Source organism: Cervus elaphus, chromosome 15 (genome assembly GCF_910594005.1).
Source record: "Cervus elaphus chromosome 15, mCerEla1.1, whole genome shotgun sequence".
In the NCBI taxonomy this organism is placed as follows: domain Eukaryota; kingdom Metazoa; phylum Chordata; class Mammalia; order Artiodactyla; family Cervidae; genus Cervus; species Cervus elaphus.
Window position 1 is genome coordinate 55,859,247 of NC_057829.1, and position 18,047 is coordinate 55,877,293.

Here is an 18,047-nt window from a genome sequence, read left to right on the forward strand (position 1 = left end):
AGGACAGAGAATCACATTCATTCTGTGGAAGTTTACAGGAACATCATTACCTCACCATGACCTGACCTCAAGAACAAAGGATCTGACCCCAAGAAGTTTGCAACAGCTAACTACGCCCCTTCCTCATCTTTCCTAGAAAAGGGCTTTGCTGAAAACTTTTGGGTTGCTGGTGGTTTTTAATCATGAGCCACCCATCTCCTCAGGTGGCCCTTGATAAACCCTTCTCTGTTCTAAACTCCAACATTTTGGTATAGTTTAGCCTCACTATGCAGGCTCACGGACTTGAGTTTTCATAACAACTGGTGAAGATCCTGTAAAATTAACACCAAATATTCTGATGAAAAAAAGGCAAAGGGTTTGCTTTATATGACTTCATTCTCTTTGCAGAAGTAAATTTTTATTCTTACTTAGGATATATCAAGTGTTGGGAAAGCAAAAGATTTCTTCACTAAACTTAGCCAAAAGGAGAATTGCTTGCTACTACATGCAGTTCTAGGGACAGGATTGAAGGCAAAGGGAGAAGAGGGCAGCAGAGGATGAGATGGTTAAATAGCATCAGTCACTCAATGGACATGAATTTGAGTCTGCCTGCAGTGCAGGAGACTTGGGTTCCATCCTTGAATCAGGAAGATCCCCTGGAGAAGGAAATGGCAACCCACTCCAGTATTCTTGCCTGGAGAATTCCATGGACAGAGGAGCCTGGTGGGTTATAGTTCATGGGGTCGCAAAGAGTCAGTCAGGACTGAGCAACTTACACTTTCACTTTCAAGAGACAGTGAAGGACAGGGGATCCTGGTGTGCTGCAGTCCATGGTGCGGCAAAAAATCAGACATGACTTAGTGACTGAACAACAATAAGATGGGGCAGATCCCTCTTGAAATTCTCTTCTGAGCCCAAGGAAAAAATCACGAGAGGAATACAAGTCAAGATGTGGCCTACAGGCTAGAGATCGTCTGTGTACTCTCTGTGGTAAGTTAGCACAGAAATTGGAACTGATTAGAAATTTTCACACCCATTAAGCCTTATCCGGATACCCAAGTCCCTTGGACTCTTCTTATTCAGTCGAGTACAGAGAAGTTCAGATGTTAGATCAAACTTTTGAGGACAGATTTATCTATTGGTCATGCAGGAGGAAACAGGAATGGGTCCTAGAACAACTGGGTGGGGGTGGGAGGAGTAACCAGGCCCTTCATCACAGCTCGTTTGAAAAAGCACTGATGTTAACTATTGCTGTTGTTATTGAGTTGTTAAGCCATGTCCAACTCTTTGTGACCCCATGGACTACAGCATGCCAGGCTTCTCTGTCCTCCAGTGTCTTCCAGCGTTTGCTCAAGTTCATGCCCATGGAGTCCGTGATGCCATCAAACCACATGATGTCATCTGATGTCAACTATAGTTTCACAGTCTTATGTTCTTGGATCATTGATCAATATTTAAGAAGAGTTCACTTACACGAAGTTCAAAAATGTGGAAATATCAATTGTGTGGGATTTGATTGTACATTTCTTCTTATTTCAATTACATCCCTCTCTTGTCTAACCAGTTTTTGGCTAAACCAGTGATGGGGCTAACCTCTCATCCTAGAGAGAACCCTGCCATCTGGTGGCTGAGGATGTTGAGTGTAAGGAAGTAGCGCGCTGTGAACGCCCAGTTCAGACAGAGGAAAAAGACCTTTCCCCCTAGCAATTCGCTTTTAGGTCAGTTTCCCCATTTCCCGTTAAGTCCATTTTAAACAACAGAATGGCCTTTAACGGGGAAAAAAAAAGAACAAGTTCCCTACTACTTTTAAAGCATTTCCAGCCCTTGGCAAAAGGATTTTTGGTTCAAGTAGGCGCTCAATTAATGGTGTATATGTCCGTTTTAAAAGAATCACTTTCTACATTATTTCCAAGGATGAAGGGTGGGAGATGTGAACTCCGACACCCCCACGCCAGGAGATACCAAACATTCTCATTTGAAAGAAGACGAAGGACTGAAGCAGGGCTGCTAATCACATGCTAACTTCTGCTGGTACTTGAGGGCGAGAAAGGAGCCTGAGAACCGCAGACCACGAGAGGGCGGGGCTGACCGAGCCGGTGAACTGCAATTCCCGGCATGCCCGAGGAGGCGGGGCCCAGAGGCTGCGCCGGCGCCCGCGCTCACGTGACTTCGGCATGGCGGCGTTTGCCGATTTGGACCTGCGGGCGGGTTCTGACCTGAAGGCGCTGCGCGGGCTCGTGGAGAACGCTGCTCACCGTGAGTCGCCCGGGCTTCGCGGGCCGCCGTGCCTGCGCTGTCTCGCTGTCCCTAGGCTGTCGAGCCATGCTCTGGAAGGACCCGGCGGGCCTAGTTCAGGTGTCCTGGGGCCTCTGGCGTGTCCCTGGAAACTGATGCCCCTGCGGTGTTGCTTTGACCCCAGGCGCGGGAAACTCGAAAGCATTGGGGAGATGTTACCCAGTCCAGCTCCTTCTGTCTTGCGAATTGAGGAAACTGAGGCCCTGACATGGCGGGGGATTTGCATGGGCCCCACAGCTGATGGATAGCAGAAAACAAGGCTCCCAAGTGTACACCTACACCGATGAAAACGTATCGCCCCTTCCTGCGTCTCTTGACATTGTCCTGATACTGTCAAATGCGGGAAACTGATGCAGAGATGGGGAGTACTGTGGGGGCCCCGAGAATGGGGAGGGGGACATGTGGTTCCGAGTGTTGGAATGTTATTTACACGGAGAGTAAGTGGGGGCGGAGGACTTAGTAGGAGGGTGGGAGGAGAGCAGAATGGCTAGAATGCTACTCCTGTTTGAATCCAGGGGAAACAAAAGCCGTGAGAAGTAAGCCCTCATCTTAATTACTGAAGTGAATCACAACTGCTAAGTGGGGATAGAAGGGTTTCAAAATAAAAGAGGTTTCTTCAGGGTCTGTTAAGTAATGGATGCTCAGTAAATATTTGAGAGAGGAAGAAAAGGACCTTGGGCAAACTGATGAGGGGGAGACCACTATTTTGGCCTTAATATGCGTTATCTTTTAATATGAATATCCTGTCGTCACCGTTGGTGTTTAAATAGCCTAAAGATTGGAGTCATGATTTAAACATATTTTTGATAGTCCACGTGTCCAGAGCAGTGCTGTGTTGAGGCTGATAAAGCCAGGCCCTGGCTTCAGAGAGTTCTCAGTCTCTTGGTGGGTAGCTCAAAGGAGAACGTGGACATTGGTGTGAATGAATGGTCATCCTGTTTCTCCTTAGCAAAAAGGTCTCTGAAGAAGTAGAAAGGGTAAAAAGCGAAAAACAATAACAACAACAAAAGTAAGAATGAAGTTGATAGTGAAAAAAGTATAAATTTGATGAGATGAAAATGAACATAGGGGCACGAAAAAGAATGATGGTTGAAAGGAGATAGGCAAAGATAAGGGTCTTTGTTATCATGCTGATAATACATCGCCAAAGTCAAACAAAGCCCTGTGTCTGTGCCAGGCACTGTTCTGAAACATCCAGTGTGTGTTATCTCATTTAATTCTCATGAGAGTTGTATGAGATGAATCCTGGTATTATCACCATTTGGCAGATAAGAACCTGAAACTTAAGCTTAAGTAACTTTTAAGTGGTAATGTTTAGGTTTGAGAACAGGCAGATCTGACTCCAGAGTCCATACTCATGACCATTCTTCTACCTTGTAGTCTTGACGTGAATCGATATGAGCTCATGTGGAAAAGAGGTCGTTGTATTTGACACAAATGTTCAATTTTTCTTTTCAGTGGGCTATTCAGTGGTTGCCATCAATCATGTTGTTGAATTTAAGGAAAAGAAACAGGTAAAATAGAATTTCTGACATTAATAATAACCAGCAGTTATAATTATTTTGTGTGTATTGGTAATATGGAAGCTACAGATGAGCACTCTTTGTGCATTATTTTATATGTCAATAGTTGAGCTGATACATACCTGTGCAGATGATAACTTTTTTGTGAAGTGCTGGGGTATGATGTAAAGATTCTTAAAGTCGATTTGATGTTAAATTAAGTAACTTTTTAAAAAGTGCATTGTTGTTGTTTAAACTGTAATCACAATAATTAATCCTTTTTATTTTACTGTCATGGACTCATTACTGATTGATTTCCCTTCCAAACATACTAGTAAATATGTGTATCTCTCCTTAGGTCAACAACTGTTCCTTACAGATTGTTTCATTCTAAAAAACTGTTGTTCATCCTTCCTTTCCATTGGTGTTCTCAGCTCCTACTCGGCTTCAACTTTCTTCATTAGAAAACACACACGTGCACATACACACAACTTATTTAGTGTTTCTGCATGCTAGAAATTAGCTTTTTAAAAAATTACTCTTTATTTGTCGTAGGAAATTGACAAACCAGTAGCTGTTTCTGAACTCTTTACAACTTTGCCAATTGTACAGGTAAGTGCTTTGTTTAAGAAACGTAATACGTACTCATCCAGTTCAGACATTCCCAGTCATATATATGGTTCTCTAACCTGCACTGCCCCTTCCTTTGTCTATTAGTCTTACCTTTCCATGAAGACTTAGTGTTTCCATGAAACATTATGTACATCTCTTTTTCTCTAGCTATACAGGTATACCTCAGGGATACTGTGAGTCTGGTTCCAGGCTACCACATTAAAGCAAGTCACATGAATGTTTTGGTTTCCTGATTTATGTTAAATTTATGCTTACATTGTTCATTAAGTGTGCAGTAGCGTTATGTGTCGGAGAAGGCAATGGCACCCCACTTCAGTATTCTTGCCTGGAAAATCCCATGGATGGAGGAGCCTGGTGGGCTGCAGTCCATGGGTTCGCTGGGAGTCGGACACGACTGAGCAACTTTACCTTCACTTTTCACTTTCATGCATTGGAGAAGGAGATGGCAACCCACTCCAGTATTCTTGCCTGGAGCATCCCAGGGATGGTGGAGCTTGGTGGGCTGCCATCTTTGGGGTCACACATAGTCAGACACGACTGAAGCGACTTCGCAGCAGCAGCATTATATCAAAAAAAACACAATGATTATCTTAATTTTAAAATATTTTACTGCTTAAAAATGCTCACCATTATCTGAGTCTTCAGTAAGTTATAATCTTTTTGCCAGTGGAGGGTCTTACATTGATGCTGAAGGCTGCTGAGTGATAAGGGTGGTGGTTGCTGAAGACTGGGGTGGCTGTGGTAATTTCTTAAAATAAAGACAACAATGAATTTGCTGCATGAATTTGCTTCCTTTCAGTACAATTTCTCTGTAGCATGCAATGCTGTTTGATAGTATTTTACCCACAGTAAATCTTCTTTCAAAATTGGAGTGAGTCCTCTCATACCCTGCCACTGCTTTATTAACTAAAAGTTTATGTAATATTCTTAATCCTTTGTTGTTATTTCAACAATTGATTAAGTTCAATGTCTTATAGTATGTGGTTTTTGACACTGAAAACAATTACAATAGTATCATCAGAGATCAGGGAATTCCCTGGCAGTCTAGTGATTAGGACTTAGGCAAAATCAGTAATCACAGATCCCCATAACAAATATGGTAATCTTGAAAAAGTGTGAAATGTTGGGAGAATAACGAAAATGTGACTCAGAGACATGAGTGAGCAAATGCTGTTGGAAAATGACGTATTATAATAGACTTGTTCAATACAAGGTTGCCACCAATCTTCAGTTTTGAAAAAAAACAAAAGCAATATCAGTGAAGCACAACAAAATAAAACAAATAGATTATAAATTCCTTGAGAGTTAGGGCTAGGTTTTACTGATCTTCACTATTCCTTATTGTTAGTACCTTTTAATGAATACTTTCCACTGGTAAGGAGGAAAATCAGTCATCTGTATTTTGTGCTTTCTTTATTATAGGGAAAATCAAAACCGATTAAAATTTTAACTAGACTAACAATTATTGTTTCGGATCCATCACACTGTAATGTTTTGGTAAGTTGTTTTTCTTCTCTCTTGGTCTTGTAAGTTGTATTGATTAATGTTGAACACTTGCTTTTCAAGTCATCTCATTCTTAGATCTTCCCCAACCCCCAGTATATGACACTTGACTGCTCTCCTTAGCTCAGAATTCACATGGTATAATAGAGTCTCTTCTATTCATGACGCATGTATAAGGATTAAACTTTTTAAAGATTTAAAGAGTATTCCAGCAACTGGTCTTCATTGAACTTACATGACCCAGACATAGAGTACTAGTGATGTTGCTATGAATAATACAGACATTATCCTTTGGAAAATGGGAAGAATGTTTAAAAATGGGAGATAGTAAATAAGGAATGTTCTGGGAGTGTGTAACAGGAGGCCAACCTGAGGAAGCTGATGTTCAGACTGTGGCCATACAAATCAGTGAATGTTATTGGTGCCAGATAGGGAGGGGATGTTCCCACAGACAGGATAAATTATGCAAGGTTCTGAATCCCAAAAAAACATGGTGCATGGTGGGAAATGAAATGCCAGTTGAGTTGAGCCTGATGAGCTGCCTAACCTAGGATGATGTTAGAAAGGTAGGTCTGGGTGAGCAATTAGAAGAAGCCTTTGAAGGTTTTAACTAAGGGAGTATACTTATGAGATTTGCATTATAGAGAATGGATCAAACAGGATAAAGGAAGGGATTTGATAAAGGGATAAAGGTGGGGGAGGGAAGATTGACAGGATTTGATGTTGATGGGATCGAAGGTGGTGACTCCCTGCTTTGGCCTGAGCAGCCAGATAACTAGATGGTACCATTTCCTGAGATGAAACATACAAAGAGAAGTAAGTGTCGATCATCATGTTTCAGACACAGTAGGTTATTGTAACAGTTCCAGTGAAAAGAAAGTCACAATCATGTCCAACTCTTTGTGACCCCCATGGACTGTAGCCCACCAGGTTCCTCAGTCCATGGAATTCTCCAGGCAAGAATACTGGAGTGGATTGCCATTTCCTTCTCCAGGGGATCTTCCCAACCCAGGGATCAAACCAAGGTCTCCTGCATTGCAGGCAGACTGTTTACTGACTGAGCCACTAGGGAAGCCACAAGAGTTCAAGTGGAGCTTGTCAAATGAGTAGTTGGAAAAGAAGGATGTGGCCCTCAGAAGAAGGACCCCAATTCAAGATACTCGTTTGGAAGTGGTCGTCTTGTAGAGAGTAATTGTACTCATGAGAATGGATGAGACTCCCCGGTCAAAGTATAATGTGGGGGGAGAACGTCTAGGACAGAATCCTGGGGAACATCTATATTCAGTGGTGGAGTAGAGAGTGAGCTAGGATGGGAGACTGAGACAGGCCATCTGAGGAGTAGGTGGACAATGAGGAACATGAGAAGGGTGAGCAACATCGGCGTGCCTGAGTGCTCAGTCAAGTAGGAGAAGGGCTAAAACATGTCTTGGACAGGCAAGTTCCCTAATGACATGGTGGTCATTGGTTGCCTTACGAAAAGCCATTTCCGTGGAAATGATTGGGCTATGAGAAAATACAGCCAGTGTCTGCTGCTAACTTTGCTTAAGAAACTTGACTCCATGGAGGAACAGAAGGCTTGGGAGCTGGTGAGAACCTGCTGTCTAGATTTTGTTTGTCAAATGGAGACTTGCAAATAGCTGGTGCTGATGTGAAGAACCGGTGAGGGAGAAAGTGAGATCTCTGAGAACCTGAGCTGTTTCATCATTAGCTGGAATGGCCTCCTCTCTCATAGAAAAGGAGTAATCAAGGAAGGGCTGGCCTCCTTTCTAACAATTAACATTGCTAAAGAAATTATGAAAAACCAAATTTTGGGTTTTTTCATAGCTTCAGGCTGCATTCTGGTTCTCTAAGCCTGGGGAGACAGAGTTGACTTTTTATGGTCACAGACTTTGATTTTTCTCTTGTTACCATGAACATCCTGGTGGCCCCTATCAGTCCCTATCCCAAGTGGGAGTGTCAAGCAGAGGACAAAGAGTACTAGATCCTGACTTTTTCTGAGATCTAGAACCTGCCCTGTCTTGGCATGCATCTCCCCAGTGGGTTCGCTTAGCTGCTCAAGCACAGTACCTGCTCCATCTCTTCAACGATTCTGTTTCCTCCTTTAGTTTTTATCATGCTTTTTCTTTTTAAAGAATAAGAGGTAAAAAATTTAAAGGTGCCAAAGGGAAAGAAGAAATAGCATATATTATCTCATCATTCAGTGATTATATACTTGAGTATGTATCTTTTCAGCCTTTTCACATGCATACACATGCAGTATCAGTTTGAAACTTTCTTTTATAAACCATCTTTAACTGATAAATCTCTCTCCTTCTGTCAGAGGACTCTTGGTTATTTTCTTTATTTTTTTTAATTTTTTTTTCATTTATTTTTATTAGTTGGAGGCTAATCACTTTACAGTATTGCAGTGGGTTTTGTCATACATTGACTTGAATTAGCCATGGATTTACATGTATTCCCCATCCCGATACCCCCTCCCACCTCCCTCTCTACCCGCTCCCTCTGGGTCTTCCCAGTGCACCAGGCCCAAGCACTTGTCTCATGTATCCAACCTGGGCTGGTGATCTGTTTCACCCTAGATAATACACATGTTTTGATGCTGTTCTCTTGAAAGCAGTTTAATTTGTATTTAACAGTATTCTCATTGTGAACCTAATGACATCATACTTAGTCATGTGTATTTCTCGTCTCACCAAAAAATGATAAGCTCCACTGAAAGCAGACATATGCCTTAGATGATTTTGTATCCCTAGTGCCCTACACATAGCAGGTGCTCAGTAAATTTCTGGCAAGCTCCTCCACTAGCTTATAAGAGCAGGAGCTGTCTAATTTGATTTTTGTGTCGCAAACGAAATGTTTGATATACAGGTAAAGCATGACAGTGTGGGAAGGAAGGAGAGATGATTGGTGAGATGGATGTTGATAGCTAGAGTCTTACGTGCTGAGAAAGTTTTTCTGTTGACATACAAAGCAAAGCAAAAAATGTCAGTGGCATATTATAAATATTACAAGATTGAAATGTAAGTGCAGCCGGGACACTAGTCAGACTCCCACATGCACTTGTTGTTGTGTTGTTACTGTACAGTAACATTCTTTTCATTTTACTAGAGAGCAACTTCTTCAAGAGTCCGGCTGTATGATATTGTTGCAGTTTTTCCAAAGACAGAAAAACTTTTTCATGTAAGTAACAATAAAAGAAAATAGTACTCATTATTTTACGTAAGAAGTCTGATGTTGTACCTTTGTAGATGACCTGTTTCATCTCATCTGGAAACACTGAGGATTTCTCATTTATGCGTGGAGTCCTGGAACTGCCTGAGGGTGTATTTGGGTGGCATATTTTGTTTTGTTTCGTTCTGCTATATATTTGATGGGCTGATATTAAGAGAGTCCATCAAGTCTTTCTCTTTTTAAAAAAAAATAATTTTGTTTATTTTTTTACTTATGGCTGTGCTGGGTCTTCTTTGCTGTGCAGACTTTTCTCTAATTGTGGGGCAGAGGGCTGCTTTTTATTGTATTGCATGGGCTTCTCTTTTAGGTGACTTCTCTTGTTGTGGAACTCTAGGGCAAGTAAGCCTCGGTAGTTGTGGCTGTCAGGTTTAGTTGCCCCATGGCACGTGGGATCTTCCTATATCAGGGATCAAACCTGAGTCTCCTGCATTAGCAAGTGGATTCTTTACCACTTCAGTTTCTGTCCTTGCTATTTGCTGCTACCTGTTACAGAAGAACGGCACAAGATTCTACTGTGGCATAAAAGATCCTTCTCTGCTTAGCTTCTTTGCTCTGAGGTATGGTCCATATGCTAGCATGATCATGGTCTTCTAGAAATCCTTGAGAATCAACTATCTGCTGGTACTATTCCTTTTTGTTTAAGAGAACCTTTATGAATTTCTTTTGTCCTTTTCAAATGGCCTTTTCTGTGACTTTTTAGGAGGGAAAGTTGTTTAATGTATGTGCTCATTTTCTCAGCTTGAGACAGAACACACTGGGCGTTGTTAGTGATCACAGGAAGAAAGAAATCAACTGTAACAATAGTTTTTCAGGAATATGTTTTACTGTGTAAAGTGAGATATAGCTGCTTTTAGAAATTTCGGAATGTTGACTTTGTCTAGGTTCAAGAAAATAGCCATCTACCCAAAGTGTATCCAATAAAGCGATATTAAGGAGCTGGTCTTTGATGTTTTAATTTTACAGCATAATCGATTTTTAAGTAGTCTGTTCTAAAATTATAAGATTTTCCCTAAGTTTATTCCAGTAGATGGAGCTGTTGACTAAGGAGACTTGTATGTTATAAATTTAGTTTTTGAGGTACACTCACAATTTTTATTGTTTATATTCATGCAGGGAAACAGCACAAGTAGGCAATGAATTCCACTTTTTTGGTGACTCCTTTTCTAAATGCTCAGTTATCGTAATTCTCTAGAATTTCATTTCAGAAAAAAGGGAAGTGGGATCGAGTGGCTCTTAGGCATCAGAGACCCCTGTGGAACCTTTTAAAATCAGTCAGGCTCAGCTCTCCACCATGGGAGATTCTGATTAGGTAGGTTTGGGGTTGAGCTTGGGTATTTGTTTTTTTAAGTTCCATATGGGATTCTGATTCAGTGTGGAAACCCTTAAGAGAAACATGGATATGTCCAGATTTGTTAAATAACAACTTAGTTTTTTTATTAAATATTAACAACTCAGTTATAATGTAGACTAAAAGTTGGTAGTGTCCCTAATTTTTTATTGCACTCTTGTGTTTTGAATTGATTTTGAAGAGTATACATCGTACATTTCCATAGCCATTTATGTGATTAGAGAAAACAACAGCCCAGGGAGTAATTGAGATGGATGCTTATTATTATCCCCATTTTGTAGACGAGAAAATTGAAACTCAGGCTAAATGATTTGCTCTAAACCTCAGGTAGCATGTCGCAGAACTAGGAGTAGGGTTTTAGACTGCATTATATATTTGATTCAGTGAATTTATCTTACTGTTTTCCTCAGATTATTCTCAAATTTTAGGTCAGAGGTATGAACACGTAATTCATGATGGTGGGTGGAGGAATCAGAAATATTCTGGAAGATGGATAAAAGCTATAAATAACTGGCAGAGTATTTGTTTGGAATTGACTGTAGAAAAAACAGCTTTTAAAATCAGAACATTTTTCCATATCTTACCCATTCTTTAAGATTCAGTTGAAGTTGGCACTCCTTGTTTTCGATAGAAAATCCATTTAAAAAGATTTTTCTTTTAATGTAAAGCTTGAAATTGGGTCAAATGCAAGCAATTTGTTGCTTAACAGGTTATGTTCTATTAAGTGATTTTATTTGTTTGGTAAGTAGATTATTTAGAATGTAGGCAAATATCTCTGTAGATAGGATATTCTAAAACTAAGGTCTCTAAAATGAGTCATAAAAGCATTCCTAAACACATGTTAACAATTAGTAGTGTGAAATCTAACCACCTTAAATAATTCCATGGGAATTAACATACTAGTTTCCACTCAGAGTATCTGAAAGATATCTCATAGATAAACCCTCTTCCTCCATAATTACCCCAGGGAATAAGGCAAAGATGAAAGGTTGTAAGCTGAGTCCATTGGCCACGGCTTCTTGTTTGTGGGTGGCTGTGGAATGTGGCAAGAGGGAGTTACATAGAAGTTTCAGGAGCTTCTGATTTGGTTATTCCCATTTAGGATTTTTTTTAAATTTTATTGATGTATAGTTGATTATTGTGTTAATTTCTGCTGTGAAGCATAGTGAATCAATTATACATATATATATTCTTCTTCATATTCTTTCTCATTGTTATTCCCATTTAGGACTGGACAGGGTGAGGAGAATTCAGGCTGTTTAGTCCAGCGGCCTCCAATCTACTTTGAGTGTATACTATATCAATTTGAAAAAGTACTGGTCCTATATCCCCAATATGTGTGTGTTTATTTTATTTCAAATTATTTGCATGCTCCATTATATCAGTGTGCTTTATGAAATAATATACACACGCTGAACAAAATATTTTAAGAGAGGAATTAAAAATAAGTGAAAACTGAAGTTCTCTTTTCTTCCTGCTTCCTTCCTTACCTTCCATGCCTTACCCTTTGCAGAGCATTATTGTATTAACACCTGAGGCTACTGAAAGGGCGGATCTTTCCAGGCTCCTTTTAAGGTGTGGTCTGGCTGCACCGGTGTCAGATTTGCCATGAAGATTTGTTAAAATGCAGGTGATTAGACGCTGCTTACTGAATTGATTGCTGGGAGTAGGGCCTGGTAATCTCCATTTTAAGCAAATTCTTCAGGGGAGGGTTTTTTTTTTTAACACGGGTTAGGTTGGGAGGATCCATTTATGGGCATCTCTTTTCACTGGCAAGCCTGGCTCTCCCTTGTGTAAAACACCAGGATGTACCAACCTGACATCCATGAAGGATTTGGGGAGACTGAACCTTCTCCCTCTTATTCTCTTTGTTCCATAAAGTCAAAGATAAGTGTATGTACCATTTGAGGAATACCTTCCTTAAGTCCTCATAGGAGTCCTTGGCCAGAGGAAGATTAAGAACAGTTAATATGAATTCATATACAACCTGCCAAAGCCACTATAATCAAATTCTTAATCACAAGTATTTGGACATAATGTAATCATTTTTAATGATTTAGAAAGTATTTCATTATAATGTGACCATTAACTCTTATTTTATAGTTACCTAAGTGTATCAGTTGAACATTTGGATTAATAGCTAAATAACAAAAGAATTCGGTTTGAGACATTTTAAGTCTAAGGTGCCAAGTAAAGCTGTCCTTTGTAACTGAAAATTTATTATAATGTGTGTATTTAAACCAACACAAGGGATTTTTTTTTAATTAACCCTGGGGAAAAAAGAGCAATACATAAGCAAGTAACCTAATTTAGCTTTACTCTGGGGAAGAATGTTTTTACAGGCTTTTAAGAAATGAATCAGCTTTTTGAAATGAAAAATAATTTGTACTTATAATAATAAATTCAAAGAGTGCAAAGAGGTATACACTGAAAAGTACACCATCCTCCTACTAAAACGCCTTGTGCCATTTCTTTAGAGGCAACCACAGCCAGAAGTTCTTAGGTTTCTTTTCAGAAGTATTTTTACCCAGTCCTTCTTCATTCCCCTCTCCCTCTTTCCTGCCTTCCTTCCGGACATCTTGCTTTGTTCATCTGACAGTGTATCTTGGTGATGGTTCCATAATATCCATTAGAGAGGTACCTCATTGCATGTAAAGAGTCAGCGTATTCTATTGTGTAAAGCAACCCTGTTTTTTTAGGTAAAATTGAGGAATGTTTAGTTGTGTCTTGTCTTTTGTGATTGGTACTGCAGCAAATGTTCTTTGACTAATATCCTGAAGCATTTGTAGGGTATAGAGCTATAGAATACACTTCTGGTCTCTATAGGATACTTTCCTATAGGTGAAATTTGCTGATGTGTGCGTGTAAAATCTTGATACCTATTGCTGAAATGCTTTTCAAGACAGTACTGATTTAAAACCCCTGTGAGTCCCTGTTTGTTCTTGTGTCACCCGTATATTACTAAACTTTATGATCTTTGCCAACCTGATAGTGTAAAAATGGCAAACAGAAGCTGAATTTGTTTTAGTTTCACCTGCTATTCAGAGGTTTTCTCATCCATTCTTAGCAAATTTTCAATGACTTTTATGAGTTAGACAGCTGTAGCAGTTGGGATAGGACAGGTCCTTTATGAGCCGGGTGTCTTCCAGAGCAGCATTACTTCCCAGGCTTACTAAGTTACTGTGACAGTCTTAAAGCCAGGCAGCCTCCGATCACTCCCTGCTCCCTGGAACCCTGAGGTGGGGTAACAATGAGTGGAGCAGGGACTCTGAAGAAAAAGTAGAAGATGTGACAGTCCTGTCATTGCGGAAGGTCGAGCCTACCTACAGGACGTTGTCACCCCCTCTCGACCTGTTTCTCTTGGTCATTGCCACTGATGCTAGATTGGCAGCACAGCCCCCATGGCAGCTTGAATTTGTTCATCAAGCCTGACTATACCAGCATTGATAATGAGGCTTATTTTTTGTCATAGTAGGGAAGAGCCAGTTCTTTTTATCTCTGTAAATCAAATAATGGCAAAATGAGAGCTGGATGTGCAGCTTCTGGCCTGCACGTTTAAGCTAGTAACTGCTCCTCAGCTTTATTTTCCTTCCCTGTTCTTCCTTTTATCCTCATTTCCTTATCTATTTATTTTGTCTTGCATGTATTTTTTTATTAGCAGTTTCAGATCTCTTTTGGAAGTAAATGCAGAGTGTCAACAGGTAATACCAAAAATGAGAAGAAAGGAAAGAGAAATTAACAGTTGGAAAAAAAAATGCATTCAGAATCATTTGATTTACAGCAGTTCTCCTTTGACCATTTGTGGAGATGCTTTGTTTCTATTAACGTTTGAACAAAATGCTGTTGGTAGTGCCATGTAAGGTTTCTTTGACCACTCAGTAGACTGATCGGATCATAGACGTGGGAAAATTGCTGGCACAAAAATAAATAATTTCTGGAGAAGGTGGACCATGCATACATTCCTTTTAACTTTTTTTTCTTGGTATCAGAACAGTTTCCTTTTTCTGGAACAGTCTGAAGTAACCTTCCAGAAATTGAGCCTCTCTTAGCAACCTCTCCTTGTGTAGCTGACTGTGGATTAGAGGGTCTCTGGACCATGTCTGTTGAGATTTCTATAGACATATCACCCTACTTCAGCTGGATTACAGCTAAACCATTCAAACCAAATGTGAGTGGCCAACCGTTGGCTTTGCAAAAGGACGGATGCATTTGAACACAGAACCCTACAGTGTCTGTTGAGTGAGCCGTATCTATTTACATTTCTTTATGGCATGTTTGACCTACCCCATTCTTAAGATGTGCCAGTTTTGCTTTTGGTTTTACTTGTGTTTTCTTCTTGACAGGTTGCTTGTACACATTTAGATGTGGATTTAGTCTGCATAACTGTAACAGAGAAGCTACCATTTTATTTCAAAAGACCCCCTATTAATGTGGTAAGTGTCACACTTTGTTCTCTATGTGTCTCTCTAGAAGTGCATTAACATGCTGGGAAAGGGGCAGAGGAAACCGCTGTTTTTAGAGGGGAAAAATCAAAGGCTAGTAATAAATAGACAACTTAAAGGATTTTTTTGTGCAAGCTGACTAAAGGCTGAAAAAGAGTTTAATATAAAAAATAACTAGTAAAACAAATAATTTCACAATTTGTATGGAAATACAAAAAACCTCGAATAGCCAAAGTAATCTTGAGAAAGAGGAATGGAACTGGAGGAATCAACCTGCCTGACTTCAGACTCTACTACAAAGCCACAGTCATCAAGACAGTATGGTACTGGCACAAAGACAGAAATATAGATCAATGGAACAGAATAGAAAGCCCAGAGATAAATCCACGAACCTATGGACACCTTATCTTTGACAAAGGAGGCAAGGATATACAATGGAAAAAAGACAACCTCTTTAACAAGTGGTGCTGGGAAAACTGGTCAACCACTTGTAAAAGAATGAAACTAGAACACTTTCTAACACCATACACAAAAATAAACTCAAAATGGATTAAAGATCTAAATGTAAGACCAGAAACTATAAAACTCCTAGAGGAGAACATAGGCAAAACACTCTCCGACATAAATCACAGCAAGATCCTCTATGACCCACCTCCCAGAATATTGGAAATAAAAGCAAAACTAAACAAATGGGATCTAATGAAACTTAAAAGCTTTTGCACTACAAAGGAAACTATAAGTAAGGTGAAAAGACAGCCGTCAGATTGGGAGAAAATAATAGCAAATGAAGAAACAGACAAAGGATTAATCTCAAAAATATACAAGCAACTCCTGAAGCTCAATTCCAGAAAAATAAATGACCCAATCAAAAAATGGGCCAAAGAACTAAACAGACATTTCTCCAAAGAAGACATACAGATGGCTAACAAACACATGAAAAGGTGCTCAACATCACTCATTATTAGAGAAATGCAAATCAAAACCACAATGAGGTACCATTACACGCCAGTCAGGATGGCTGCTATCCAAAAGTCTACAAGCAATAAATGCTGGAGAGGGTGTGGAGAAAAGGGAACCCTCTTACACTGTTGGTGGGAATGCAAACTAGTACAGCCACTATGGAAAACAGTGTGGAGATTCCTTAAAAAACTGGAAATAGAACTGCCATATGACCCAGCAATCCCACTTTTGGGCATACACACTGAGGAAACCAGATCTGAAAGAGACACGTGCACCCCAATGTTCATTGCAGCACTGTTTATAATAGCCAGGACATGGAAGCAACCTAGATGCCCATCAGCAGATGAATGGATAAGGAAGCTGTGGTACATATACACCATGGAATATTACTCAGCTGTCAAAAAGAATTCATTTGAATCAGTCCTAATGAGATGGATGAAACTGGAGCCCATTATACAGAGTGAAGTAAGCCAGAAAGATAAAGAACATTACAGCATACTAACACATATATATGGAATTTAGAAAGATGGTAATGATAACCCTATATGCAAAACAGAAAAAGAGACACAGAAATACAGAACAGACTTTTGAACTCTGTGGGAGAATGTGAGGGTGGGATGTTTCAAAAGAACAGCATGTATACTATCTATGGTGAAACAGATCACCAGCCCAGGTTGGATGCATGAGACAAGTGCTCAGGCCTGGTGCACTGGGAAGACCCAGAGGAGTCGGGTGAAGAGGGAGGTGGGAGGGGGGATCGGGATGGGGAATAAGTGTAAATCTATGGCTGATTCATATCAATGTATGACAAAACCCACTGAAATGTTGTGAAGTAATTAGCCTCCAACTAATAAAAAAATTAAAAAAAAAAAAAAAAAAAAGAAATATAGATCAGTGGAACAGAATAGAAAGCCCAGAGATAAATCCACGAACCTATGGACACCTTATCTTCGACAAAGGAGGCAAGAATATACAATGGAAAAAAGAAAACCTCTTTAACAAGTGGTGCTGGGAAAACTGGTCAACCACTTGTAAAAGAATGAAACTAGAACACTTTCTAACACCATACACAAAAATAAACTCAAAATGGATTAAAGATCTAGATATAAGACCAGAAACTATAAAACTCCTAGAGGAGAACATAGGCAAAACACTCTCCGACATAAATCACAGCAAGATCCTCTATGACCCACCTCCCAGAATATTGGAAATAAAAGCAAAAATAAACAAATGGGACCTAATGAAACTTAAAAGCGTTTGCACAACAAAGGAAACTATAAGTAAGGTGAAAAGACAGCCCTCAGATTGGGAGAAAATAATAGCAAATGAAGAAACAGACAAAGGATTAATTTCAAAAATATACAAGCAACTCCTGAAGCTAAATTCCAGAAAAATAAATGACCCAATCAAAAGATGGGCCAAAGAACTAAACAGACATTTCTCCAAAGAAGACATACAGATGGCTAACAAACACATGAAAAGATGCTCAACATCACTCATTATTAGAGAAATGCAAATCAAAACCACAATGAGGTACCATTACATGCCAGTCAGGATGGCTGCTATCCAAAAGTCTACAAGCAGTAAATGCTGGAGAGGGTGTGGAGAAAAGGGAACCCTCTTACACTGTTGGTGGGAATGCAAACTAGTACAGCCACTATGGAGAACAGTGTGGAGATTTCTTAAAAAACTGGAAATAGAACTGCCATATGACCCAGCAATCCCACTTCTGGGCATACACACCGAGGAAACCAGATCTGAAAGAGACACGTGCACCCCAGTGTTCATCGCAGCACTGTTTATAATAGCCAGGACATGGAAGCAACCTAGATGCTCATCAGCAGACGAATGGATAAGGAAGCTGTGGTACATATACACCATGGAATATTACTCGGCCGTTAAAAAGAATTCATTTGAATCAGTTCTAATGAAATGGATGAAACTGGAGCCCATTATACAGAGTGAAGTAAGCCAGAAAGATAAAGAACATTACAGCATACTAGCACATACATATGGAATTTAGAAAGATGGTAATGATAACCCTATATGCAAAACAGAAAAAGAGACACAGATGTACAGAACAAACTTTTGGACTCTGTGGGAGAAGGCGACATGGGATGTTTCGAGAGAACAGCATGTATATTATCTATAGTG

The 18,047-nt window shown here is 39.9% G+C and overlaps 1 protein-coding gene across 2 annotated transcripts in view; it reads left to right on the forward strand.

Annotated features, from left to right (window-relative positions):
- Positions 1-2,102: 2,102 nt before the first annotated feature.
- Positions 2,103-18,047, forward strand: part of RPP30 (ribonuclease P/MRP subunit p30) — a 32,415-nt gene continuing 16,470 nt past the window's right edge. Inside the window, exons 1-6 of one of the 2 annotated variants that reach the window (XM_043926268.1) lie at positions 2,103-2,235; positions 3,733-3,788; positions 4,332-4,388; positions 5,832-5,906; positions 9,021-9,092; positions 14,835-14,924. In XM_043926268.1, the coding sequence (XP_043782203.1) occupies positions 2,154-2,235; positions 3,733-3,788; positions 4,332-4,388; positions 5,832-5,906; positions 9,021-9,092; positions 14,835-14,924 (432 nt within the window). In that variant the 5' untranslated portion in view covers positions 2,103-2,153. The remainder of the gene's footprint in view (positions 2,236-3,732; positions 3,789-4,331; positions 4,389-5,831; positions 5,907-9,020; positions 9,093-14,834; positions 14,925-18,047) is intronic. The other variant, XM_043926270.1, reaches the window with a different exon arrangement.